We start from the raw sequence: 27615 nt of genomic DNA, 5'->3' as shown, positions 1-27615 counted from the left end.
TAGGTAAGGGGAGGGCTGTGTAGGTAAGGGGGGGCTGTGTAGGTAAGGGGGGCTGTGTATGTAAGAGGGGGGCTGTGTATGTAAGAGGGGGGCTGTGTAGGTAAGGGGGGGCTGTGTAGGTAAGGGGGGGCTGTGTATGTAAGAGGGGGCTGTGTAGGTAAGGGGGGCTGTGTAGGTAAGGGGGGGCTGTGTAGGTAAGGGGGGGGGCTGTGTAGGTAAGGGGGGGCTGTGTATGTAAGGGGGGGGCTGTGTATGTAAGAGGGGGGCTGTGTAGGTAAGGGGGGGCTGTGTAGGTAAGGGGGGGCTGTGTAGGTAAGGGGGGGCTGTGTATGTAAGGGGGGGGCTGTGTAGGTAAGGGGGGGCTGTGTAGGTAAGGGGGGCTGTGTAGGTAAGGGGGGGCTGTGTAGGTAAGGGGGGGCTGTGTAGGTAAGGGGGGGCTGTGTAGGTAAGAGGGGGGGTTGTGTAGGTAAGGGGGGGCTGTGTAGGTAAGGGGGGGGCTGTGTATGTAAGGGGGGCTGTGCAGGTAAGGGGGGCTGTGTGGTGCAGTGTGTGAGGGGATAGGGGGGCAGATAAAATATATATTTTTTTGTTTTCATTATTAAATAATAATTAAATAAATAAAGCTAATGTCCCCCCTCCCTTCTTACCTGTGCTGAGGGAGGGGGAGACATTGCTTTCTCTTCCATTCCCTGGTGGTTCTAGTGGGGGAGTGAACTCTAACCTGCAGCTCAGGCTAGAGTTCACTCTCGCGAGAACGGAGCGTTGCCATGGTAACGCTCCGTGCTCGCGAGAGGAGAACCCGGCGGAGCTGCAGGTAAGAGCTCCCCCGGGTTCTCTCTCTCACTCCCTCCCCTGCCGGCCGCCCAGCAATCTGCCTGTGTGGGCCGGGGAGGGAGATCACTGATCTCCGGTCGGTCCGTGCAGGCAATCAGCAGGACTGGTGCTTGGATAGCACCAGCCCTACGTGGGCCGGCAGGGGAGAGCCTCAGGCAGCAATATTTTCTCGGGGGGGGCAATTGCCCCGTTGCCCCCCCCCCTGGATCCGCCAATGGTTATGGCTTACTTAGCTGATTAGAGTGGGACACTGTGAGCCTAGAATATTGCACCTTTTCACAATATTCTAATTTACTGAGATTGTGGATTTGGGGTTTTCATGAGCTGTAAGCCATAATCATCGCACTTATGACAAATCACAGCTTGAACTATCTTGCTTTGCATGTAATGAGTCTCTCATATATTAGTTTCCCCTTTTACGTTGCATTACTGAAATAAATGAACTTTTGCACGATATTCTAATTTTTCAAGTATCACCTGTATGGTAACAAACACAGAAAAAGAATACACACATTTACATGAAATAGAATACAAAGTATTTAAGCTATGAGTTCTCACCTTTTAGACCAAGAGGACATTCACAATGGTAACTATTTATTTCATCCACACATATCCCGCGACCACAAGGATTCGACTGGCAATCATCAATATCAACTTGGCAATATTCACCCTCGTAGCCAGGTGGGCATACGCAAAGATATTCCCCCTTTCCAGGAGGGAAGTTAATATTGGCTACACATGATCCACCATTCAAGCACCCGCAGGGCTTAACAATAACCTAAAGACAAACAAACCAAAGAATTGACATTTAATTGAAACATTAATATATATAATAAGTAATGTACAAAATTTACATATGATCATGTAAATAAAATGATTATAATGTCTATATACAGTAGTATGCGAGTTGTACTGGGTGACCAGTTGGAAGTACGTTTCATTACGTACGTAGCATATTAAGGTACAGGTGAAGTGCAACGTGAACTTTTCATTCCTCCTTTTGTTTTCCTTTTATGGTTTTGTAGTATATTGGAGAGCCATGGGAATGAACTGACACTGACCGCCTTTCAGAGCCAGTCTGCTTGGTATTACTTTCATGTTTATACTGCTTTGGAGGTGTCAGTTGCTTACAGTCAGTAAATATTCTGAACATCTTCTCTCTATACCAGCAAACCTATATAATCCAACCCATACCTCAGTTTTTCCTTCAGGGTCCATTATATCATCTATCTTTATCTCAGTTTATGATTCTTATATGTTGCTCACAAACACTCCTTGTTCCCTACTATAGACTGCTCTTTGTTCCTGTTTTCCTCTCGAAATTATCTTATGAATTTAGCCTAAGCTTGTCCTTATTTTGGTGCCCAGTTTCCCATGTAATAAATCATTAACTAGCATCCCAGTTCCTACTTGCCTGTTAATTTTCCAGTTCTTGTGTTCCTCTGTCTGTGACCTTGACCGATGCATATAGAATGGTATTGGCAGATTGGAAACCCTTAGTAATTATAGACACCAGATGTGATCATCCAAGGGCATTGCCCTAACCCCACAAGGATAATTATTTTACCTGATCTTTAATAGGACCTATACCCTTTTAGAAAACAATTATCCTCAAATATCAGAGTTTGCAAAAAGCATGTACATACTTAGAGCTTTTATTTATACTTTACAAAACAAATTCTAACTACTAAATTAGCTTGGATGAAAAAAATGTTAGACCCACTTTGTAAAACTCTGTAAAACTAGTCATCGCCAAATATATTTTTTTACTCTTTGTTATCCTTCTGTTAATAAAGTATGTGTCTGTATCCAGGAAAAAAACTTCAGTATATGCAGTTCAGCATACTCCATGAACTTAAAATAATCAATCGAATTATAAACAGCATAATCCACCTAATGAGAAGAGAGCTTAAATTACCTTTCTACTTCTGACCCTCTGGGATCACACTGATTGGCTACACACACACACACATGCTAAGGCACCTGCAGAAATATGGGTTGGAATCTAAAAACAGACTCGTCTGTGCTCATTTGCATTTTTTGACACATCATGTGCAAATCATCTGTAACATTTGTGTAAAATGTGTTTTTTCAAAGCTGGCGAGTTTAAGGCAGGGCTTATTATATTTAAGTGTTGTGCAAAATTTGATTTTTGAATACATATATTTTAAATAAAGGATTTGTATTTGTGGACCAAAATTGTACTTATACTTATACGTATAATTGATATCATAAAGAGATGCTTGGTTGCACCTAAAAACTTAGTGTGGGAATTTGTTCATTAAATCTCAGTTTATCTTCTACACCTTACCTGAACTAATGAAAAATATTTTGGCCTGTTTCCATTACTAAAAACTGCCTCTTCTGATTACGAGTTTTGCTTCAAGACTTTTTCTACATTTCCTTTCCGACAAAGATAAGTCTCTTAAGGGCAATTTTGTGTAATAAATATTGCTTTTTTTCATCTTTTTCTCCCATCTTTTAAAGGATGCATTAAAATTTATAACTACCATTGCCAATTGCCAAGCACTTATCTTAAGTGTCTGGCCTTTGATGTGCAGGAAATGTCACAAGAAATAGCTTGTACAGTAGATGACTCATGTAAAATACCACCTTCAAACATCTTCCTCTTCTTGTGGAGTGTTCACAGCTGAGGTCAAAAATAACATGCCACAGGATGAATTTAAGCCCCGAAGCTTTTATGTATTTGGCAAGCTAATGAAAGGTCCTTCAGACAATTAAGTGAATGAGGAACAAAAAAATGACTCTAAATGTGCTGATTTATTACATTGCACATGGAAAACATACCTCCACTGTTACGTTGGTCTTGGCATTGCAATCATCGGCTACAAAAAATAAAACTTTCTGTGTACTCTGCAGCATAACTTTCCATATCAACAGCCCTGCCGGTGATAAGCTGGCACCTTCTGGACCAGATTCCAGTGTAAAAAGAATGGCAGAGCCTTCTGGATCAGACCCCATAAACTGGTAGACAAAGTTTTCACTGTAAAAAGTCAGCAATCTGTTGGGCAAGGAATGAATCACCGGAGCCTGGTTGTCTGAAACAAGAAACAGGGACATAAGTATAAAGAGTTGCACAGTGATAAAGTGTTAGTAAGTAACCATTCATTTCCAACATTAGAGAAGAAGATAATTCTAAGATGTGTATCAGAGACCGAGTCTGGCAGGGATATTCACTAAATTGTAAATTGTTGGGAATTCAAAAATAATTCAAACAATTTTAAGTCAATTCTATTTTTCAAAATAGCAAGGAAAGCTTCAAGTCAACTGTGTTTTCTTTTATGGTATTTTGGCCGAAAAGTTTAAATTCACTTTGAATTCCCAACAAAATACATTTTAGTGAATTATCCTGTTACGCCCTATTATCTCCGATGGCTACTCATTAAAATAATAATTTATTTTAAGACAGGTATGTTGACCTTAAACAAACAACAAGCCTATACATTTAATTTTTTTATTCTTAACGGTGCTCCGCAAAGCTTTGTTAGTGCTCCATTAAAAAGTTTAGCTTTTTTATATAAAAACATAACATGTAACAACAAAAGTATCTATGTGTGTAAATATGTCAGTGTATGTTTCCGCGCATGCAAGTATTTAAAGCATGTATCTGCGTGAGTGTTAATGCAACTGTATATATCTGTGTGTGTAAATATGTCAGTGTATGTGTCTGTGCATGTGTACGTCTGTGTGTGTGTGTATCTGTGTGTGAGTAAATATGTTAATGCATGTATCTATATGGGTGACTGCATATACTATAGTATGTATGTGTGTGGCTAATGCAAGTATGAGTGTATATATATCTGTGTGTGAGGGTTTGCATCACAGTTTTCCTAAGAGAAAGAGACTCTAAGGAGGGGGCATGATTTGGATACAAAATTAATTTTTGCCTACGGTGGAAAAAATCCCTGTTCCAGCCCTGGATATAAATTGGCTAATAAATGACAAACACATTAAGGGAAATAGAAAAAAAAAAAAAAAGTGAAAAAAGAGCTTACTCATAAATAGTGATTGGTTATAGTAAAACAACGCTGCAAAGTGTATCGTGTGTCTGCAGGGATTTAGAATCCGATGATTAGCTCTCAGCTTTCCCATGTTCAGGGAAGCAGCTCTTTGTTCTGCCTGATGATGCAAGGAAAAGGCTGTTTTTTCAGTACCTCATGACAGAGCAAAGACAGTTCATGATGACAGAGCCAATACAAAAGCTGCCTAGTGCATAGTGATTCGGATAACGATTTTACCCAGCTGTGTTCAGAGAGAACACAATTTGTATCCAAGTTGCATGAAAGTCTCTTGGAAACCCTAATTTGGGACCCAACAACCCAAGGAACCATCACATCTATATACTTACGACTTGATTTTATATTGCTGGGTAAGCTTTTGAAAGGATTGAACATTTTTGTATAAACTTTCAAAATTTTGTAATATAATGAAAAATAATAAAATTTTCTAATATTTTGCTGTTTCATATGCATTGACACATTTTTATTTATGATTTTTTATATATATATATATATATATATATTGTAGCAGAGCTCCCTGTACCCCGGCTGGGTATCTCCGCCCAGGATCGCTTCCTAGCTAGAACCAGGGAAAAAACGCCGTACTTCTGCCCCAGTCGCCATGACTGGGGTCTTTCTGGAGCTTTTCCACCCGACCAGGCTGCTACTCTTCTTCTAGACAGGTATCGTCCCCTATGCCTATTCCGCTGCAGCTCTTCTTCCAGACAGGTATCGTCCCCTCTGCCTATTCCGCTGCAGCCCTTCTTCCAGGCAGGTATCCACCTCTGCCTGCAATGTGATTTCTATTGCCTTTACAAAGGCACTTGCATCTCTCAGGCCTAGCTCTCTTGATTTATCCCAGGGCTAGAGAGATCATGCAACCAGCCAACATGTGCAACAACTCTGTGGCTGGGATCTCTAAAAATCCACACAGGACACCGTTCCAAATGGAACTAACATACAATATTTGACTTGGGACTAGCCCATATGCTCATTACAACATCATTGCTGTGACAAACATAATAAAATGAAAATTACCAAAACATGTCACAAAACACACAGGGCATTATAATAGTAGAATAACATTAATAACATTAATAAAAGCAGTACAGTCTCCAAACGCGTTCCATTAATAAAGCCTATATGATGAAACGCGTTTGGATATTGTACTGCTTTTAATTATTGTTAATAAATAGATTTTGGTCCTTTTTACTCTTTTGTACCATCATCTTTTATTCACATTTGTATTTAATTTTTTTACTACTACCTGGCTTTTTATATTTATTTTTATTTTATTTTAAGTTTTAATATACTCCAAAGAATCCCAGGGGATCATACCACCTATGCCCTTGCCACAGAGCAGTTAGCCTGCCCTATATACTGTGAGTATATTTTACTATATTTTATATACCATAAATATTTTATTGAGAGCACTATTGCTGTTTTATTATCTTCTCTCTGAGCTCCTGATACCATCTCTAAGAACACTCATCATATATCCCAGAGGCAGGGATCATACCGCTGTATGCCTACTACACTAGAGCTAGTATAAGCTCTACCCAATGTGAGTGTATCCATTATATTTTAACATCTTTTATTCATTTTTTGGAACATACTGTACCATTATTGTTTCCATTTTTATCTTTCCCCTGGTCGTCTGTCACTGCACTGAAGAGGATACCCACCTCCTACAAGCGGGGATTATACCGCTGCAAGCTATCCACACCAGAGCTGGATTAAGCTCTACAAATTGTATGTAAGACCTCTTCTATTTATTTTTTACACCTCTTGGATCACCCTGCACCATCATCCTTTTCATCATTCATCGCCCTCTCCTATATATATATATACACACACACACACACACACACACACAGAGATGATGCACACCCTGGCACACACAAACTCAGAAACACCCTGACACACACACTCATACTCACTCACACACTTACACATACACACACATACATACACTCATACTCACACTCATACTCACATACAATCAAACTCATACACACTCACACACATACAAGTGATCTTTTTTTATATCTCCAACCACCCTCCTGTCAGCTTACCTTATGTGCCAGAAGGGTGGCTTGGAGTCCTGCTGCTGGTGGGTGTGAGGGGTCTGGAGCTCTCTGTGCTCCTCTCCCCTCACACTGTGGCTGCCTCCTCCCATGCTGCCTCCCTGCAGGATGCTGGGAGGAAGTGACAGGCTGTCATTTTCTCCCAGTTGGTCGAGATTACAGAGGTCCGGCCACGGCACCTGACCTGGCCCCTGTTCAGCAGTAATGTTTCCCCGGTGCTATAACCATAGCACCGTGGAAACATTCCGCGGCACCCCTGAGGCGCTGTGGCACACAGTTTGGGAACCGCTGTTATATACACTCTGTTCCAAATTATTATGCAAATTCTATTTAAGTGCCACAAAGATTAAATATTTTGTTTTTCAGTTTAACTCATGGATGGCATTGTGTCTCAGGGCTCTTTTGATCACTGAAAACAATCTCGGACACCTGTGATAATTAGATTGCCAGGTGAGCCCAATTTAAGGAAAAACTACTAAAGGAGGGTGTTCCCCATTATTAAGCAGAGCACCATTTTCATGCAATATGGGGAAGAAAAGGGATCTCTCTGCTGCCGAAAAGAGGGAAATAGTTCAATGCTTTGGACGAGGTATAAAAACATTAGATATTTCACAAAAACTTAAGCGTGATCATCTCACTTTTAAAAGATTTGTGGCTGATTCAGAGCACAGACGGGTTTGTGCAGATAAAGGCACATTGAGGAAGATTTCTGCCAGATCCATTCATCGGATCAAGAGATCAGCTGCTAAAATACCATTACATAACAGCAATCAGATATTTGAAGCTGCTGGTGCCTCTGGAGTCCTATGGACATCAAGGTGTAGAGTCCTCCAGAGTCTTGCAACTGTGCATAAACCTTCTATTCGGCCACCACTAACCAATGCTCACAAGTCCTGTTCACTGATGAGTGCCGTGCAACCCTGGATGGTCCAGATGGATGGGGTAGTGGATGGTTGGTGGACGGCCACCCTGTTCCAACAAGGCTGCGACGTCAGCAAGGCGATGGTGGAGTCATGTTTTGGGCTGGAATCATGGGAAGAGAGCTGGTCGGCCCCTTTAGGGTCCCCGAAGGTGTAAAGATGACCTCTGCAAAATATGTGGAGTTTCTGACTGACCACTTTCTTCCCTGGTACAGAAGGAAGAACTATGCTTTCCGTAATAAAATCATCTTTATGCATGACAATGCACCATCTCATGCTGCAAAGAATACCTCTGCATCAATGGCTGCTATGGGGATAAAAGGAGAGAAAGTCCTGGTGTGGCCTCCATCCTCCCCTGACCTCAATCCTATTGAGAACCTTTGGAGCATCCTCAAGCAAAAGATATATGAGGGTGGGAGGCAGTTTACATCCAAACAGCAGCTCTGGGAGGCTATTCTGACATCTTGCAAACAAATTAAAGCAGAAACTGTCCAAAAACTCACAAGTTCAATGGATGCAAGACTTGTGAAGCTGCTATAAAATAAGGGGTCCTATGTTAAAATGTAACGTGACCTGTTAAAATGTTTAAAAAGTTAAAATGTTGTTATAAGTTTGATTGAAATAGCTTTTGATTTCAGTAAATATGCTGCAAACACAACAAATGACAATTTTCAGTTCTTTACAACCTATAAAGTGTTTTGAAACTTACTGTGCGTAATAATTTGGAACAGTGCATTGTAAGTTTTTTATGTTTTAAAAAAAATACTGTTATCATTAGGAGGTTTGTTCAATAAAATTTGAATTGTATCCTTAATAGTTGATAACATGGAGGGGCGGGGCTAAGCAACCAAGCAGCCCAGACGTGTCCAGCGAGAGCTCCCACGTCTAGGGACAAAAACCGGGGATTTCTGCCCATAAATCACGGCTGACAGCCTGCAAACCACAACGACTGCAACTAGGAGAGGCTGCTGCATCGATCGGTGCCTCTCCCAAGCTCCGGCACAATCCAACGGACATGCCGAGGCTTGCGGCCTGCCAGGGATTGAGCCACGGGGAGACGGCCGCTCTCCGGGCACAGACACGGCGACTGCGACCTCGTCTACACACCTCCCCCCCCCGGCCCAGTGGGGGTTATCCTGGACCATATAGCGACTGCCTAAACAAGTGACAAGGCACCTACCTCCAAACCTGCAACGGGGCCTAACCAAGCATAGAGCTTCGAACCAAGATGGCGACTGCGACCTGGCCGAGTGGGACGGCTCACGAGCAGCGCACAGCAGCCCTCAGCTCTGTAGACCGTGTACTGCAGCGGTTGAATGAGCATTTTCGAAAGCTCTGGGAAACCCTGGAGAGCTACCAGCTCACAGTGCCGATCCAACACAGAGTGGAGGGGCGGAGGGGCGAGGGCCGGAGAGCGGGGAGGACCCCCTCGGGCCTAGCACTAGTTGACAAGCCTGCACCTCATGGGACCGGCCTACCTTGGCCGAGAGACACCAGGGCCATGCCCCAAAGACACCGCCTACACAGAAGGAGGGACGGCCACCACAGACGACGGCTAAACACCATGTCCCCCCGCCACCCCCGCTCCGGAAGAGTCTCGGGCCACAAAGGAGACTGGGTCCGTGGACTAAAGGTGACAACCCTCATACAGACCTGGGGCGGGAGGGTGAACCTACCTCGCCCTCGACGAGCCGTCGCCTCTGCGTCCTACCCTGTATTCACGGACGCAGGCTGCACACGGAGATCGGACCGAAGCCGCGCTACTCACTGCCGCGACATACAAGCATGGGTACAAGGCACTGGAGCACGGCAGGAAAGCCTCATAGATGTTCATCCCAGAGCTGCAGGCAAGACCCCCAGACTGGGCATCGGCTAGGCGCATATGGACTGGCATGCAGGACTTCTCACACTCTTTGCCCACTTACATGCCAAGTGAACTTTACAAATGACTATCAGCAGGTTTATAATTAAGGCACAGCAACGCCAACACTGTGTCAGGTTAGGGTGGTTACACACTAACATAATTGCTTTACTAGCCCTAGATTACCCCTAATAGGCTTACAAAGCTCACCAAATAACTATACGAACAGCTTAATAACACAGTTTAACCTGTTTAGCCACGTAGCTGACCTGATGGGTGCCTGTCATTTAAAGCGAAATCACTCTATATGTTTTTATTTTATTTTTTTTATTATTTTTTTTTTTACCCTGAGCTTCTACTTATAAATAAGCTGTAATAACTTGCATACACTTAGCCTAAACGTAGAAGGGCGCAAACCGCATAATATACACGCGCAGTCTACTCTGAGGTTAACTTGCGGGATATATCTCAGCCCGTAGACCAATGTAGTGACGATGTATTATACCGCATGCTACTAGCACTCTGACAGTCACGGTTATTAAGCGTATTGGTATTTACCTTGGTTAAATATGTAATGTTCTTGGGAATTAAGACGAGCCTACCTAGTTCACGACTATTGTCTATTCACAAAGCTCTAGTTCACTTACATGATGTATATATTGTACCAGCATAATTTAGAGCATTCACAGCTAAGTTACTGTTCATACATTATAACTACGCTAACATAGCTAACCTGTCAAGCACCGATCAATTTATTTTATTTACTATCACTTTGACATACATGGCTTATAACTTGTGCCCTAGTATATGTTTACTGTTAACAGCCCAAACAAAGCAAGCGTAACTCACTCTAATGTAAGAGATACCAGCTAAGGAATAGCCAGTATCACTCACTCTAAATGTTTATATGACCTGAAACATCAACAGACTAGCTAATATGCTGACTAAGCCTAATCATAGTTTAAACTTACTCTTCAAAGTCAATTACTTAAGCTGAGTTTTAACGTTGAACCACTATTTACTTAAAAATGTGCAAGTCTTCTTCATGCCATACTCGTGTTATATTATGTCTCTGTACTCGCGCTTGAGATTGCTGTTGTGGCACTCCAAGCCCTGTTGTATTCAATTGCACGACAAAAATAAAGAATTAAAAAAAAAAAAGTTGATAACATGAGAATTATGTTGACTGTTATTTACATCAATTATTTAGGTAAATGAGAAAAATATAATTTGCATAATAATTTGGAACAGGGTGTACAACAAACTATGCAACAATGTACAATGTCAATCAGCAGTGGCTAAGGCCAGTAAGGTATTGTCATGCATGAAAAAGGGCATTAATTCTCAGGATGAGAATATAATTTTGCCTCTATAAAATGCTGGTAAGACCACATCTTGAATATGCTGTGCAATTGTGGGCAACTGTTCTAAAGAACAATATTATGACACTAGAAAGAGTGCATAGGAGTGCTACGAAATTAATAAAAGGAATGGAACATTTTAGCTATGAAGAAAGGTTAACAAATTAAAACCTCTTTAGTTTAAAAAAACGTCACCTCGGGGTATATGATAACACTGTACAAATATATTCGTGGACAATACAAACCATTGTGTGGAAATCTATTCACAAACAGGACTTTACATAGGACACAAGGTCATGCGTTTAGACTGAAAGAAAGAAGATAGTCTAAGGCAAAGGAAAGGTTTTTTTTACCGTAACAACAATAAGGATATGGAATTTTCTACCTGAAGAAGTGGTTTTATCAGAGTCCATACCTATGTTTAAACAGCAACTAGATGCATACTTGCAAAAACAGAATATTCAAGGATAATTTTTCACTGCAGGTTAAATGCTTCTCGATCCAAGGATTAATCTGACTGCCATTCTGGGGTCAAGAGGAAATTATTTTTCCTAGTTTGTTGCAAAATTGGAAGTGCTTCAAACTGGGTTTTTTTTGCCTTCTTTTGGATCAACATCAAAAAACAAATATGAGGAATGCTGAACTTGATTGACACATGTCTCTTTTCAGCCTATGTAGCTATGTAACTATGTAACTATCTAAATCATTTGGAAAGCATATCCAATAATATTAAATATTAAAGATATATACTAGAAAAGATTAAGGTTTTAATAATTGTTAATAATAACTGTTATTCCAATAATTTGTATGATTGATATTCTGCAAATTTCATAATACAGAAAAGATGGCAGCATAATACAATGAGCTCTCTCACTTATCAAACCTATAACTTTAAATAAATGAATATAATAAAAATATGTAAATTATGACTTGTGTCATGTGTGCTTAAGAGTTCATGTGTAACTGTGTGTCAGTCTGTATCTCTATGTGTGTGTGTGAATCTGTGTGCGATGCAGTGTATGTGTACATGTACATACATTTCAGCATTCAAACGCCAACACGACATACAAATACACCCTTGCAATCAAAGAGCAACACCACACACAAACACACCCCTTTATTCAAATGCCAAAACTGCATGCAAACACAGAACTGCATTGAAATGCCAACACTACACACAAATATACTGCTCTATTCAAACATCAATAAATACCTACATTCACAAATCTACTTCATACAAAAACATGCCTAAATACAAACACACACACGCTGCTTACAAATATAGCCCTGCAAGTATAGGCAAATGATAAATCCCCAGTCGGAACAGCAAAATTGTTGTTGTATGACAATTTAGGATTTTTGCCACCCTTGTGCTTTAGGGGCCCCTAGAAATTTATTGTACCGGACCCTCTCTGTATTATTTCTGCCATTGTCAATCAGATCAAAGTTGTTACATCGACATGTGGGGCGTTATTAACTTCTTATTAACTTCTTACCTATCTTTACATTTCTACACATATATATAGATGTTTCTTCCTTGGGGGTATGTCTAAAAGAGCTTGCAAAAGGTCTCATGTCTGAAGCCTTTGCAAGCTCTCTCCTTCTAACCAAGCCTAGACTTTCTGTGGCTGTCCAATCACAGACTTCTCAATTCAGCTCAATTATATGGCAGGTGCTCTGGGCAATTGCTGCCTCTTGAGTTTAGCTCCACTGGGCTAACCTAACCAGAAAGTAACAGGACTGGTTGTCGGATTGACATCCAGGAGGGTGTAACAAGATTAATTTATAAAAGTACAGATTTCTTGTCAAATCTACACTTTTTGTAAAGTAAAAAAAAAAAAAAAAAAAAATCATCACACATAAAGTATCTCAGGAAGCTGAAGTGCTTAAGGGGTCTGGAGTGTCTTTTTAACCTGGAATCCTTGACCTCTCCTTCCAACGTCACCTCAGAAAGAATGTCCGGGAGGCTACACAAATTCTGTAACACCTCACCATGTCTCTCACCGAAAAGGAAATTATATATAGATCGTGCAACTCATTTTAACATGAGCAACCATTCAGGAATATTTTTCGAAGTAAATGGTAATATTTTATAAGCAGCAGGAAATTAAAGTGAACATGCATTACTAACATATCTTACATTCTTTAACATGGTTTAACATGGTTACTTTATTTTAGTATATAAAACGAATGGAATGCACATATCTGAAACAGTTTTATGCCCATAACATTTGGTCATAAATATTTATGTAATGTTTTGCATCTTTTTTTTAATTATACCTCGTTGTTCTGTTTCATTGCATGATTTGTAATGCTTATGTTACTGCTGATTTTTTAGTATGCATTGAAAATTCTATGGATTTACAATTAATGTATAAAAAAATATGAATATATCTGGTTAAACACTGCAAGGAATATGTAACTTCATTACTCAAAAACGTTTATGTGATGATCAGCTATATCTCAAGTAACTGAAAATGTTTCATAAACATTAATGTATGTGGACTCGATATTCTTTCATTCCTTTTCAAAACTCTCAGTCTCCGAATATAATAAAATTAGATTATTCAAGGATAATTGTGTTTCACATATAGATTAGCAACTATTACAGTACAATTTTTGTCAGACTCACTTTTTCTTTGGTTGCCAAAGTGAGCAAAATACATTTGTAGTTGTTGCACTAGCAAACTCCACTACGTCCAAAGAAAAATGACTTTGATGAAAGCATACCCAAAGCAGAATTCTATGTTGGGTATCGTTATTTGGGAGTTTTCCTCTGGTTTGTTTTGATAAATTCATAATGAACTATAACCGCTAAGCAGCTGTGCATGTGACACTGTATTAAACAAAAGTGGTAATTGCTCACGTTTAGAGACAAAATGTTGCTTATGTGATCAATTTTCATGCATGTTGTACAGAAATAACAACAATCAGTTGGTAATTTTCCTTTAACTAAAAGTACAATTTAGGCCCCAGTGTGGTTTTGCTCTCTCTTACACTTTTGTGTTGTGCTTTTGTTTCCAGATGTTATGGTAAGTCAGACATTTTTCATTTTCTAGTGTCCCAATTTTGGCTTATTTTTACAGACCAATGGCTTGTTTACTTTTGTCTTACCCTGTCATCCCCAGACTTTGGTCTGTCCCTGCTTTACAATATTCTTTCACTTACTACTTGCGGTCCTGTTTTCTCTTTGACCAGCCCTATAAACTGTAAGATGCTTAAAGGGACACTATAGTCACCCAGACCACTTCAGCTTAATGAAGTGGTCTGGGTGCCAGGTCCCTCAGGTTTTAACCCTTCACATGTAAACATAGCAGTTTCAGAGAGAAACTGCTATGTTTAAATAGCAGGGTTAATCCAACCTCTAGTGTCTTCCTGACAGCTGCTAGAGGCGCATCTGCGACGCTGGATGCGAAATTCGCATCCTGCGTGCAGAGCATCCATAGGAAAGCATTGAGAAATGCATTCCTATGGACTGTTGGAATGCGCACGGCTCTTGCCGCGCATGCGCATTTCGCTCCACTCGGGAGCTGATGTCGGTGGGTGAGGAGAGGTCACCAGCGCCGAGGGAACCCGGCGCTGGATTAAGGTAAGCTGCTGAAGGGGTTTTAACCCTTTCAGTGCCAAGGGAGAGGGACCCTGAGGGTGAGGGTCCCCCAAGGATGATATAGTGACAGAAAAACGGGTTTGTTTTCCTGACACTATAGTGATCCTTTAATATATTTCACTTTCACATTTGCTCTTTCCCAACATATTCATATGATGAGTTTCCATATCCAGGTTTATTTGAACCAATTAGCACTACAAACGTTGGTTCCTCATGACTAAGTACTTCCTTGTCAGACTCAGAGCGCCACCATTGGGTTAGGTTGTCTGTTCTCTAATTCAAAGTGATCTAAACCTATTGGAGATGCTTACTAAATGTTCTACCCCAGCAGACAACATCATATCATACTCAACTCCCAGACCAAATGATAAGCAAGTACTTAACTATTGGTAACAAGCAATGCATATGGAACACATCTTACTTTCTGCTATTGACCATGTCAGCTTTGAGATGTCAGGTTTGCAGATTAAGCATGGGCTTGTGGGATTGGGATCACTCTCACCATGGCAGAACCCATCAATGTTGCATGTTTTCTCCTGAAACAAAAAATCCCAAGGAAACAAAAGCGATAAATAATCCAAAAGAGACAGCAGTAAATAAAAAAGGTTAAAAAAAGTGTGTGGATGTCGGGCTAGGGTGAGAAAAGCTATCACTACAGGGCACCCTTAAATCAGGTATCACCAAGTCACCAAGACAATTTCTTGTATTTTCCTTTTAAAAACTGATATTTGTTTAAAAGAATTGCGTGGATGAAGCAAAAAAAATATGCAATACAAAAAAAAGGAAAAAAAAAAAAGGCATTGTAGAAATCCTTACTAATGACCCGTAATTTGCAGTTTCATGTACAGTAGTTAGTTCTGTCTAAAATAGGAGGAATCTGAAATCTGTCAGTCAATCCTAGCTTTCCTGTTGTTTTCAGTGGGGATGCTGACTACATCTAAGACACCTGCTCAAAGTGGATCCACAACTGAAGGAGCAATAGGTTTCCTAAGACCAGTCAAGGTTCAGTCATATTAACGACCCAAACCGAGAATGCAGCATTCAGTGGCTTTTTACCTAAATACGTTTTAAATAATTATTGTGTGGGATGGGTGATTAAAGATTCCTCTCCTGAAACTGTCATCAAAACAAAACACTAAGTCCTCAGTGAATACTATCCTAGCAACCTACTTTTCTACCCTATCCTTACCATTTGTGTCACTATACCCCACTCTCTCTAGCATGTAAGCTCATTGAGCAGGGCCCTCAATTCCTCTGTTCCTGTGCGTCCAACTTGTCTGGTTACAAATACGTGTCTGTTAGTCCACCCATTGTACAGCGCTATGGAACTTGTTGGCGCTTTATAAATACTAATACTAATAATAATTAATAGGTGACCTAATCAGATTAATCATCCCATACTCTGGGTTTAAACATATTATTGTGGTTAGGGATTATTTATCGTTATTTGGGTCCAAAGTGCAATCAATATAACCCTATTTTTTAAATGTATTATTAACTTCAGATGTTGCGAATGGGATACTAAAAGAGTACACAAGAAACTCTCCATTTTGTACATATTATGGGAAGGCTCTGTAAGCACAAATATTTAATGGGTTTCAATGCGGCCTATTTTTTTTTTTAAATCTATTTTCATACAGACACTAGTGTCAAACCTGGGTACTATAAAAAATGAAATCAAAGTGTCAAAAAATCATTGCCAATTTCATATTAATACGAGGTACCTTTACTGTGCATAGTCCATCTGACAGCGGATCGCAGGTCTGGCATGCTCCATCATACACCGTTATGGTTTTAAAATTACTAAAGATGTAGCCATCATTAGACACCTATAGATTAATTAGAGTACAGAATAAAAATTAATTGGCTGACAAGCATCCATATCCAGCTTTATGCACATGAAGGAAGCACAACTTGTTTTAGGGATTTAATTTTTCATTTTCTGTTAAGAGATGTTATGAAAGCAGATGGTATTAGTTTCAATATGTGCAGGTTCTCTGTCACTTGTGATCAAAATAATAGCCTAACTTATACCAATTGTAGCCATGGACAGCTCTGCAGAATGAGTTGGCATTTTATAAATAAAATATAATAATAATAATAATAATAATAATAATAATAACCTTAACAGTCCCTGACAAAAGGCAAATCCCACTTAGAAATCTCTCTCATATGATTCAGCTCACCATGGATGATATGGTTCCATGACTGTACGAGAATGGCCATAATATAAAGGCCATCCAAATCCAAACGAGAGGCAAGACTTTCCTGCACATGAAACAGACTACCAAGGCAACAACTAGGCATTTTCAATATATTTGATGAACTCTAGGAATACAAGATAGTACCTTAACTTGCCACTTTGCAATTGGTTTGTCATCCACTAGACCAATGCCATCAGCCTGATGGGCATCGACTGGCACCTGACAATCAACAGACCTAGTATTCCTGAATGAGGCATCCGTCACAACTGGGTCAGCAAGGATCCATTTGCCACCACTGTACTGGGAGCAGGGGAATATATAACAAACATATAACAACAGTTTAGTTATAAAGAATAAATAAAGAAATATTAAAATGTTTGCAATAAAAAATTATAAGGGATGCAATTAATACAGCTGCAGTCTAACTACTCATTTTTAAATTAATGTTTCTTTTTATTTCTGATTTCTTTGCCGGAAATGGCCACATTGCAAAGTATAGACTTTTTTCAATAATTTTTAGTTATTGTCCTGTTTATTTTAATTAATAAATTAGCAATTCTGTTTAAATAAAAGATTATGTTCCTGATATTAAGTGATAATGGTCCCTAAATAGTTAAATTGTATGCTGATCTGAAGTTCATGTCTTTTAATACAGTCCCTGGGTAACCTGTCAAACCATTTTAGAGAACCCAAGTTTCTTCTGGTCTTCTCAAGCAACAGAAGCTGGATACCGATGTAGGTGCTCTTCATTAACTGACAGCATAAGCTGAGGGTTCTCAGCCAATTAATAAGTTGAATGAGCACTTATATTGAATAATATTGATATACGGCATCTCCAGTTCTAAAATGGCAGGAAGCAGCGTGGGCACCTGGCAGGACCCAGGTAAGTGTCAAACCATGGTAAAATGGTTTGACCGATTATGCTACTATGATACTGGTACTTTGAATAGTCATATAAAATTTTTCATTATTTTAAAGTTTTTAACTCCTAAAAAACAAATAAATAAATGGTTACTCCAACATCCATTGCTACTTCTACTTTCAGAAGTGGTCATGGTGGTTGGAAATGCTGCACAGACAGATATATCTGCAGTCTTTTGCCTAGAACTAGTTGCACCCTCGCCACACGTTCTGCCTAATGTTACTTCTATGTAAAAATGACGTTGATGCACAATGGAGACAGATATTACCAGCTTCTTCTTGTATATTCCCTTCCTCCTTGTGTGCTCACTTCCAATCCTCTCTGCCTCCCACCATTCAGCATTATTCATTTTTTCCTAGGCCCCTCTCTCTCTGTCCACCCCATACTTCCCTCCCTGGCTTAGAGTGCTCACATGGGCTCTAAGCCTGAAGATCAGTCCAATCCAATGCTTCTCTGAGAAGTATTTGATTGGGCCATGAAGAGGAAAGGCATTACATTGGATGGGGAATTGAGAGCAGCACATGACGCTTTACTTGGTACTGGATTTTAGGTAAGTCTAATCTTGTGCTATAGATTTATTAGTGCCCAAAATAGTATTGCCCAATAAGACAATTTTCCTATTGTCCTAGCACAAGTAACGTTTATGAATTCAGAATACATTAAAGAATGGAATTGAATAGAATAGAACAGATTATAACATTAGAGATCTTTCATTGGTGAACTCATGACAAAGTAACATACTTTGAAACACTTGTACAATGATATACCTGCTGTTTTGTGAATTCACACTTAAGGTTAAGTGCTTCCTTAAAACCAAGGCCATACACTCTCACAGATGTACAATCATATGTCCGAATATCACATAGTCCATCATTTTCAAGTTCTGATATCGCAGGCACCTGGTCTTCACAAGAGTTGAAGCACAGACAACATATTAACAAACTTTATTATTACAGGAAAATCTGTTTCTATTTACTACCACTATATTGTAATCTTACATAGGTACTTACCTGTCAAAATGCTGCAGTCGTAGGAACTGAAACCTTGAAAGCAAGCACAACCCCAATCCATACACTCTCCATTGCCACTACAGTGATTTGGACATTTTAAGGCCAGAAGGATATGATCTACTGGACCTTTCAAATTTTTGGGATCATTGTATCCTAATTCCAAAAGTTTTCTTTCACATTCATTTTCCAGTAGTGCCACACCACCTTCTGCCCAACTCAAGTCATCCTTTAACAGTATATCTGTAACACACATGTCAACTACATCCTTCAGGCGTGTTTCAAGAAAATCAATACACAACTTGCCAATGCTTGAGTTAAAAATAGACTGCCCACAAAATCCTGAAACATATGACTGGGTCAAGCCAGATGGGGTGGGCCAAGAAGGCAGAAACTCCCTTGTTATATCTGTAGAGTGATCTTCAGGGAAGAAGTAGCTAAACCCTTCCAAGTCAGTTTGGCTAAGACTTTGGTAAGGAAATGTTGAAAGATATTCATAATAATTCTGACGTTTCATTCTGTTTCTTACAACTTTTTCTCTAGGAATAGGGCTGTTCCTCATGTTTATTGATTGAGGTATTTTCCTCCGAGATATGGAATTTTTCTTTGAGTTGTATATTTGGCTTGTAGCATTATCCTTAGTAGTAAACATGCCTGTCTTTTGAGGATGATCTGCAATAGAACGTTTGCTAAGGCTTCGTGTTGCATCTGGTGGACTTATGTACTCCATAGTAACATCCAGTCCTGGTATCAGTGTTGGGAACAGGACTTCATTGTTGTCTTTACAATGTGTTGTGTCCCTCTGCAAAGTGGAATCAAGTGTATCAGGGGACTGATATAACTCATTCGTGTGTGTGCATTTACAATATTTTATGGTTTTTGGTAACTGTAGTGAAGATGGTGTTTTATCAAAAAAACTTTCTCCAGCAGAAATCCTGTAAGAAAAAAAAAACAGAGATGGTCAATTTAATAAGAAACTGACACACCAAATTACTTTAGCTACTGAGAATATACTACAACATATATAATGATATTACATATATTTAATGATGTGACACTATAATGAAGGATGTCATTTTAAATGTCCAGGAATCAAAGATCCATCACTTTTTCAGATACTATCTAGCATTCTACTTGGTGATAACATTTTGTGAAATGCATGCTTGTATTAGGAATATGGACCTCAAAGAGTAAGGGTTCCTCTACTAATTCTTGAATTTGTTGAATGCGTTGATACCTTAAATATTTCATTTTAATTACAAACTTATAAAAACTTAAATGTTAACTCTTTTTAGAAAATCTTGCAGGATTTTTTTTTATGTGTTGGATCATGAAACACATCTGACATCACAGATTAGTTTTTTACTATATTGGACATCAATCACAGTTTTCACAGAAGACACTTTATCAAAAATGTCACTGACGGGGGCGTGGCTTAGCGAGCAACGCGGATGGTCGCACTGTTCTGAGCTCCGCTCAACGCTAGCCCAGAAAGCTACGAAAAAGCATATCCAACGGGACAAAACCGGTATCTACGACCAGCAACAATATGTCTCAATCCAAGCAGAAGAAACAGGCGGACAAACCCGACAGATCGGGGTTTTTTACTACCCGATCGTCGACGCCAAAAGCTGCAGGCCTGACAGACCAGGACCAAGATGGCGACGGCGGGAATGATACACTGCCGCTGCAGATCTCCCCTGGCTCACATAACCTGCCAGTTACACAAGACTTCCTTCAGAACTGCCTGGAGGATATGTCCAGCAAAATCCTGGCGTCCATCCATGGCACTCTGAGGGAGATCCAGAAGGACATGCAGGAGCTGGGAGACAGGACCGCGCGAGTGGAACAGCGCGTGGAGGAGCAAGCATCCGCTCACAACGAAATGGCGGATCAAATGCAAAACCTGCAGCAACAACTGGACCAAACACAACGCAAAGTCATGGATCTGGAAGACCGTTCAAGGAGACAGAACTTGAGACTCCGGGGCATCCCGGAGGAGGTGAAACAACCTGATATACATGCCTTCCTAATTGAATATTTCCAGGCGCTGGTCCCAGATCTCCCGGCGGAGGTTCTGATCCTGGACAGGTACCACAGGGTCCAAAAACCATCGTTCCTGCCACAGGACACACCTAGGGACATACTCACCCACCTACACTATTTTCACGTGAAGGAGGCGATCCTTCAGGCAACAAGGGCGGGCAGAGAATTGCCTCAGAAATTCCGGCAAATAAAAATCTTCACTGATCTGTCGGCAGCCACACTACAAAAAAGAAAAGAATTTAAAGACACCACGGAAACCCTGCGCAATAACAGCATCCAGTACCGCTGGGGATACCCAATACGTCTGTTGGTCAGGAGGAATGGCACGATCACGGTAGTCAACACCCCAGAGGAAGGCCGCAAACTGCTACACAACTGGGGCATCCAAAATACACAGGAGGGAAAGACGGCGACGGCCCAATACAGACTGTCCCCGGAATGGAAAAGAACCAAAAAATGAACTGTGCTGTGGACTTAATGTTTGAGTTGTGAAAGGCAGAGACCCCAACGGAGTGGAGCGAGCTCGAGCTGCAAGCATACCAGACACATACACTGCACCTGCACGCAGACACACAAGCAGACAACAACACGCACACTAACTACACAAATGGCATATGATCATGCCTTGCAATCCGAGACCCACATGCAGGGAGACAAACGCACCATAAGGGAACTACTAACATATTTACAAAAAAAAAAAAACACAAAAAAAAAAAAAACACAAAAAAAAAAAAAAAAAAAAAAAAGGGGGCGACCACAATAAACTGCTCACTTCACACGGGTTCGCATCATCATTCACCACAGCCGTTACACTCCGGCATATAGACGCACACAAAATCACCCACAACGAGACAAGGGCTTAGCGTGCTCACTTAGTTATGATCTACATAATAACAGAGTTTACCACGCACCCACTGGCACCGAGTAATAGGTGCCTTACCCTTCAGTGGGGAATGTTCAATTGTATTGCTGATATCATAGTTGTCATATTTGTTATGTTGTTGGCTCTTCAAGTTATATACCTTGAAGGCGCAAATGTTTTTTGTTTACCCTTACACCCCCCTCCCCCACCCTATCACCCGAAGCAGGTACGGTCTAGCGAGGGAAACCTCATAGATGGGGTATTTGAGTATCAGGACAGGCTGGCACATCGCCAGGAGAAACCAAGCGATGTGAGTCGAAAAAAAACAGGGCACACAAGCAGAAAATCGAGATTCACAGACTGTGAGGTAGACATGTTCGTCCCCCCAAAAGCAAAACCCAAATATAATGCCATAAAGTATGAAAATATATTGTCATAATGTAAAGGGTCTAAACACCCTGGTAAAGCGATATTGCGTCACAAGAGACTTGCGCAGGGGGCATCCTGATGTAGTGTGTCTGCAGGAAACCCACTTCAAAAAGGTGACTACTTTAGCGCAGGCGCAATACACCACGCAATTCCATAGCACCTCGGCATCCAAAACCAAAGGGGTCTCTATTCTCATTAGCAAGGATGTGTCCTTCAACCTGATATACGAATCCGTAGACATAGAGGGAAGATATATAATATTAGTATGCGAAATCAATAATGTGGAACACACGATAGTCAACATCTACGCACCAAACACAAACCAGAGGAATTTCTTGCACAAAATAGTCACACTGCTTCAACCAGTCCAGAGGGGCGTCACACTCATATGCGGGGACCTAAACCACATACTAGACCCCCAGTGGGACACTACGGTACAACCAAACACTCCCAGATCAGCTACCCTAAAGAGGGAATGCAAACCCCTGACGCGACTACTGGGGGAATATAACTTCTACGACGCTTGGAGAGTGCTGCACCCGGGAGAGAGGGATTATACCTTCTTCTCTCAGGTGCACGACTCATACTCGCGGATAGACGGGTTCTACTTAAACGGGACATCCCTAAACCAACTCCTAACATGCACCATCGGTAACATAACGTGGTCGGACCACGCACCGACCACACTAGAACTACGGGATGCGTACGACTACAAACACCGTAGCCCGTGGAGACTTAACGAGTCTCTGCTCTCAGATCCCCTATTTAATACTAAACTTAAAGATGACATGAACCACTATTTCACCGCTAACCAAACTCCTGACATCTCTCCGGAAACACTATGGCAGGCCCACAAGCCGGTAATCAGGGGAATAATTATAGGGAAAGCCAGCGCTCAAAAACGGGCAACCCAAACTAAGATGAAAGATTGCCTAACAACTCTGTACAATCTAAATAGACAGAACCAACTGACACCAACCCCACAACTTAAAGAACAAATTAGAGCAGTAATGGAAGAAATTAAAAAGCACGACTTAGTGAAGGTGGGATTTGCTATGCGGAAGCTGAACGCAACGCAATACGCCCAAGGGAATAGAGCAAGCAAATTACTAGCAAGAAGACTATCTCATAGGAACGCACAATCAAAAATCCCATTCATTATAAATTCAAAAGGAGAAAAAAAAGTCACGCCCAAGGACATCAGCGACGTCTTCGCTGAGTACTACGAGACGTTGTATAACTTAGGTAAAGACCCGGCCACCCCCCAACCGTCACGATTATCTATAGAACAATACCTAGAGGGTGTAAATTTGCCTTGCTTAGACGAGACGCAGATAGGGAGCCTACAAGCCCCCATCACGAAGGAAGAAGTCCTACAAGCCATTGCGCACCTCCCGAACGGGAAGGCGCCAGGACCGGACGGGTTCACCAACATATACTACAAACAATTTGCGGCTATACTCGCACCACACCTAGCAAATCTATTTAACTCCATAACCCACACAGCAGAAGCTCCGGCAGATATGCTGGGGGCCCACATAATAACGCTTCCCAAACCAGGGAAACCTCCCACATGCAGTCCAAATTTCAGGCCAATATCGCTGCTCAACACTGACACGAAACTATATGCTAAGATTCAGGCGACTAGGCTAAAACATATCATACCCACATTGATACATGATGACCAGGTGGGCTTCACCACAGGTAGACAGGGGTCGGACAACACAAGAAAGGTGTTAGACCTCATGCACAGTCTACGCAGGGGACGGGTAGAGGGGGTCCTGCTGTCTTTGGACGCGGAAAAGGCCTTTGATCGCCTCAACTGGCCTTTTCTAGAAACAGTACTCCAGAAATACAAATTCCCCTGGCAATTCACAAATGCAGTGAGAGCATTATACTCCCGCCCAACGGCGAAAGTACTTAACGCGGGGTTCGTATCCGAACAGATCATGATAACAAACGGTTCTAGGCAGGGATGCCCCTTATCCCCACTACTGTATATTCTGGCACTGGAGCCGCTGGCGGCATCCATCCGCGCAGAACCAGCTATTCATGGCATCACCATAGGCGGTAGAGAGTATAAGCTTAACCTCTTCGCCGATGACATTCTGATCACATTAACACAACCCATGATATCCCTACCAAACCTGATGGCGCACGTGCACGCATATGGAGCGGTCTCCTACTACAAGCTAAATGTAACTAAGACGCAAGCGTTGGGGATGCACATTGCGGGAGACTTGATGACGAGACTAACCACAGCGTTCCCTCTGGACTGGAGACACGACTACCTGACATTCTTGGGCCTTAAACTTACAAAAACACAATCCCAACTATTTCACCATAATTACGAACGCCTACACAGGGAATTCACGGACTCCATGCAGGCATGGAAGGGGAAGTTCCTATCGTGGACTGGCCGAATAGCAGCGGTGAAAATGTCTCTTATCCCCAAAATCCAATACCTTTTCCGTACACTACAAATACCCATCCCGAAACAATTTCTTAAAAATATGCAACATGCCATTAACACCTTCATATGGGAAGGTAAAAAAGCTAGAGTGGCAATGGGAACCCTACAACAGAAAGTACAGAAGGGAGGGCTGGGCCTCCCGAACCTGACAGCCTACTACAGGGCAGCGTATCTCCACAATATAGCGCAAATAAACCACCACACGACAGCACCACAGTGGGTAGCTATTGAATCTCATTGGGCCCCAAAAACAGACCTGAGAGCAGTCCTATGGCAAGGGAAATGCCCTAGACGTACACACGACAAACTACTGCCTAGCACTCAGACCCTACTACAAGTGTGGAATAAAATGAGAAATGAGATGGTGTCAAGACAATCACTCCCCCTAGCCACACCATTACAGACAATAGGGTTGGAAATACCAACCTTCCCATGGGAGACGTGGGTACGGGGGGGGATAAGCCATCTATACCAGGTTATAGATAGGGGGCGCTTGAAAACACTCCCGGAAATACGGATGGAGTACACATTACCTAGCAATACCACGTTCTCGTACCTACAACTAAAGTCATACGTGGCAGACAAATTGGGGGAAAGAAAAAATATAGAGGACACAGGGACAATGACTAAGTTTGAGCAACATTGTGTGGGCACTACAAACCTCAAGAAAACACTATCCTGGGGCTACCAGGAGCTAATCAGCGTACAATCACATTCATTACACAGGATAAAAAAAGCTTGGCACTTGGAGTTGGGAGTGATAATCCCGGACGACGCATGGGAGGCCGCATATACAACACATAAGGGGCTGACAGCATGTAACTCACACTTGGAGCTACAACGCAAAATAATGTACCGCTGGTACCTAGTGCCAGATAAACTCCACAACATATGGCCAAACTCAAGTAACAAATGTTGGAGATGTGGGAGTGCGGTGGGAACGATGTTACACATGTGGTGGTCGTGCACAATACTTGACAAATTCTGGAAGGGGGTAGCCCAACTAATAAGTAAGGTTTTACCAACACCAAGACTGGACAACCCACAAACTTGTGTTCTATTCATGATACTGAGTGGCGCACCGAAACACATTAAAACAATAATATACCACACCATTGTATCAGCAAACTTACTGATATCTAGAATGTGGAAAAAAACAACACCTCCCTCGGTGGAGGGTTTAGTTAAACAGATAGACCAAAACTGGGAGTACGAACTTATGGCGGTGCAGCAATTCGGAGTACGCACACATATTCACAAGGCACATGAAACGTGGATTACATGTGTCAAACCCAGAGTTTAGGAACAAAAAGACGCTAGGAGGAATGTAAGATAGAGGATACGCCACCAGAAAAAGGATACCGTGAGTGGTATCGACAGTAACACCCAGGTGTGAGGGTAAATACACCAGTTAGGGAGGTACACAAAATGAAAAGAGACGAGGTAATAGAAGTGTATAACCCTAGAGAAAAGCAAGGGAAACCATGAAAACCACATAGCCATAAATGTAAACCCAACGCAGCCAGTTAAAAGGGACTTATGTGTTAATCTGTACAGAGTTGTAATCTTCTGAGTTCTGAACGTTGTAGACCTTGAGTCAACAGAAAAACGTGTAAACTAATGGAAAGAGTACCTTGTAGCATACGTACAACTGTGTTCGCCTGTAATTTGTCCTTTCCCATCCCACCCCACCCCTTTTCTTATTTCTGTACCCCAATTCCATAATGTTAATTCTACCTGATTTTGGAAAAAACAAATAAACTTTGAATTACAAAAAAAAAAAAATGTCACTGACACTTGAACGTCTAATTTCTCAGTGAAATTTATTAAATCTGCCAGTTTTATCTATCTGTTGCTTCTTTTGCACCATAACCATCATTTTTGAATATCCACTATATTTTTTAGTGACACAATGGACTGATCAATCTTTTAGCCACTTTTTTTTTTTTTGCACTGTGTGAAGTCTGCTATGAAAGAGGACTGCAAAAAATATCTTTCAAACTAGCACCATGGATTTTAAAGGAATACTCTAAATATATATATATATATATATATATATATATATATATATATATATATATATATATATATTTAACATACATAAATATAATAATTAAATATATGTGTTTTTAATGTTAGTATGTTTTTTACCTATTACATAGTGCCCTCAAAAAACACAGAATTTTTACTTACTGGTAATATAGCACTGGACAGTCCCATTCCAGTAGCCATTCCTCTTTTTTTTTTAAGATCATCCATGTGGATGATCTCTGGTTCAATCCAATGCTTCTGATAGAGAAGCATGGTGGATATACACGTGACAACATTTGCCTCGCTCAGCCAATGGGATTCTTCTTTTAGAGAAGCATTTAAACTAATTCTTCTCTATGAGAAACATTTATAGCATTTAGTAGCATCAGGCTATGCATAGTGATGCCAAATGTGAACACCTTTAATAACAATGTCTACCATGAGAAAGTGCCTCTAGTAGTCTAGTAGGTTGCAACTAATGGTGTTTCAAACAGGAAAAAAATGACTGTGCTGGAAATTAAACATTTTAATAAAATACTGAAAAACAATTGTAGCATTGTAACTAATGTTTAAATTGTAATTTGTGCTAACTGTCTTGAATTGTTTCCTTTTATCTTCAATAAAAGCTTATTGAGGTTTTACTTTTTTGATTGTGTGAAATGAATCGTACAGGGTATTAGAAAAAGACAAGAAAGAAAAAGACAAAAAAATGCATGTAGACATATGCGTATAGACTGGTGAAATACACAAACACCTCATAGAATACATAAAGATGGGTTGCTTGGTTACAATATAAGTGCCTTGTTTACCTGGCACCATGGATGTCAAGACATATGTTGCGTCAAAGCCAGATCCACCCTCTCACAGCCATATATATTGTACAGAGAGAACAGTCACAGAATGCAGAGGAAGTAGTCATTGGAAAGATATAGGAAGAGATAGGGAGAGAGAA

The 27615-nt window shown here is 40.9% G+C and overlaps 1 protein-coding gene across 1 annotated transcript in view; it reads right to left on the bottom strand.

Moving 5' to 3' along the window:
* VWDE (von Willebrand factor D and EGF domains) overlaps positions 1-27615 on the bottom strand; it is a 103580-nt gene that overhangs the window by 38625 nt on the left and 37340 nt on the right. The window contains exons 12-18 of the mRNA XM_063452412.1: positions 18826-19757; positions 18583-18719; positions 17038-17193; positions 16414-16518; positions 15111-15225; positions 3643-3893; positions 1393-1612 (exon numbers count right to left, since the gene is read on the bottom strand). Of these exons, the coding sequence (XP_063308482.1) occupies positions 1393-1612; positions 3643-3893; positions 15111-15225; positions 16414-16518; positions 17038-17193; positions 18583-18719; positions 18826-19757 (1916 nt within the window). The remainder of the gene's footprint in view (positions 1-1392; positions 1613-3642; positions 3894-15110; positions 15226-16413; positions 16519-17037; positions 17194-18582; positions 18720-18825; positions 19758-27615) is intronic.

Source organism: Pelobates fuscus, chromosome 4, assembly GCF_036172605.1.
Source record: "Pelobates fuscus isolate aPelFus1 chromosome 4, aPelFus1.pri, whole genome shotgun sequence".
Classification (NCBI taxonomy): Eukaryota; Metazoa; Chordata; class Amphibia; order Anura; family Pelobatidae; genus Pelobates; species Pelobates fuscus.
This window is presented reverse-complemented; position numbering and strand designations above follow the sequence as displayed.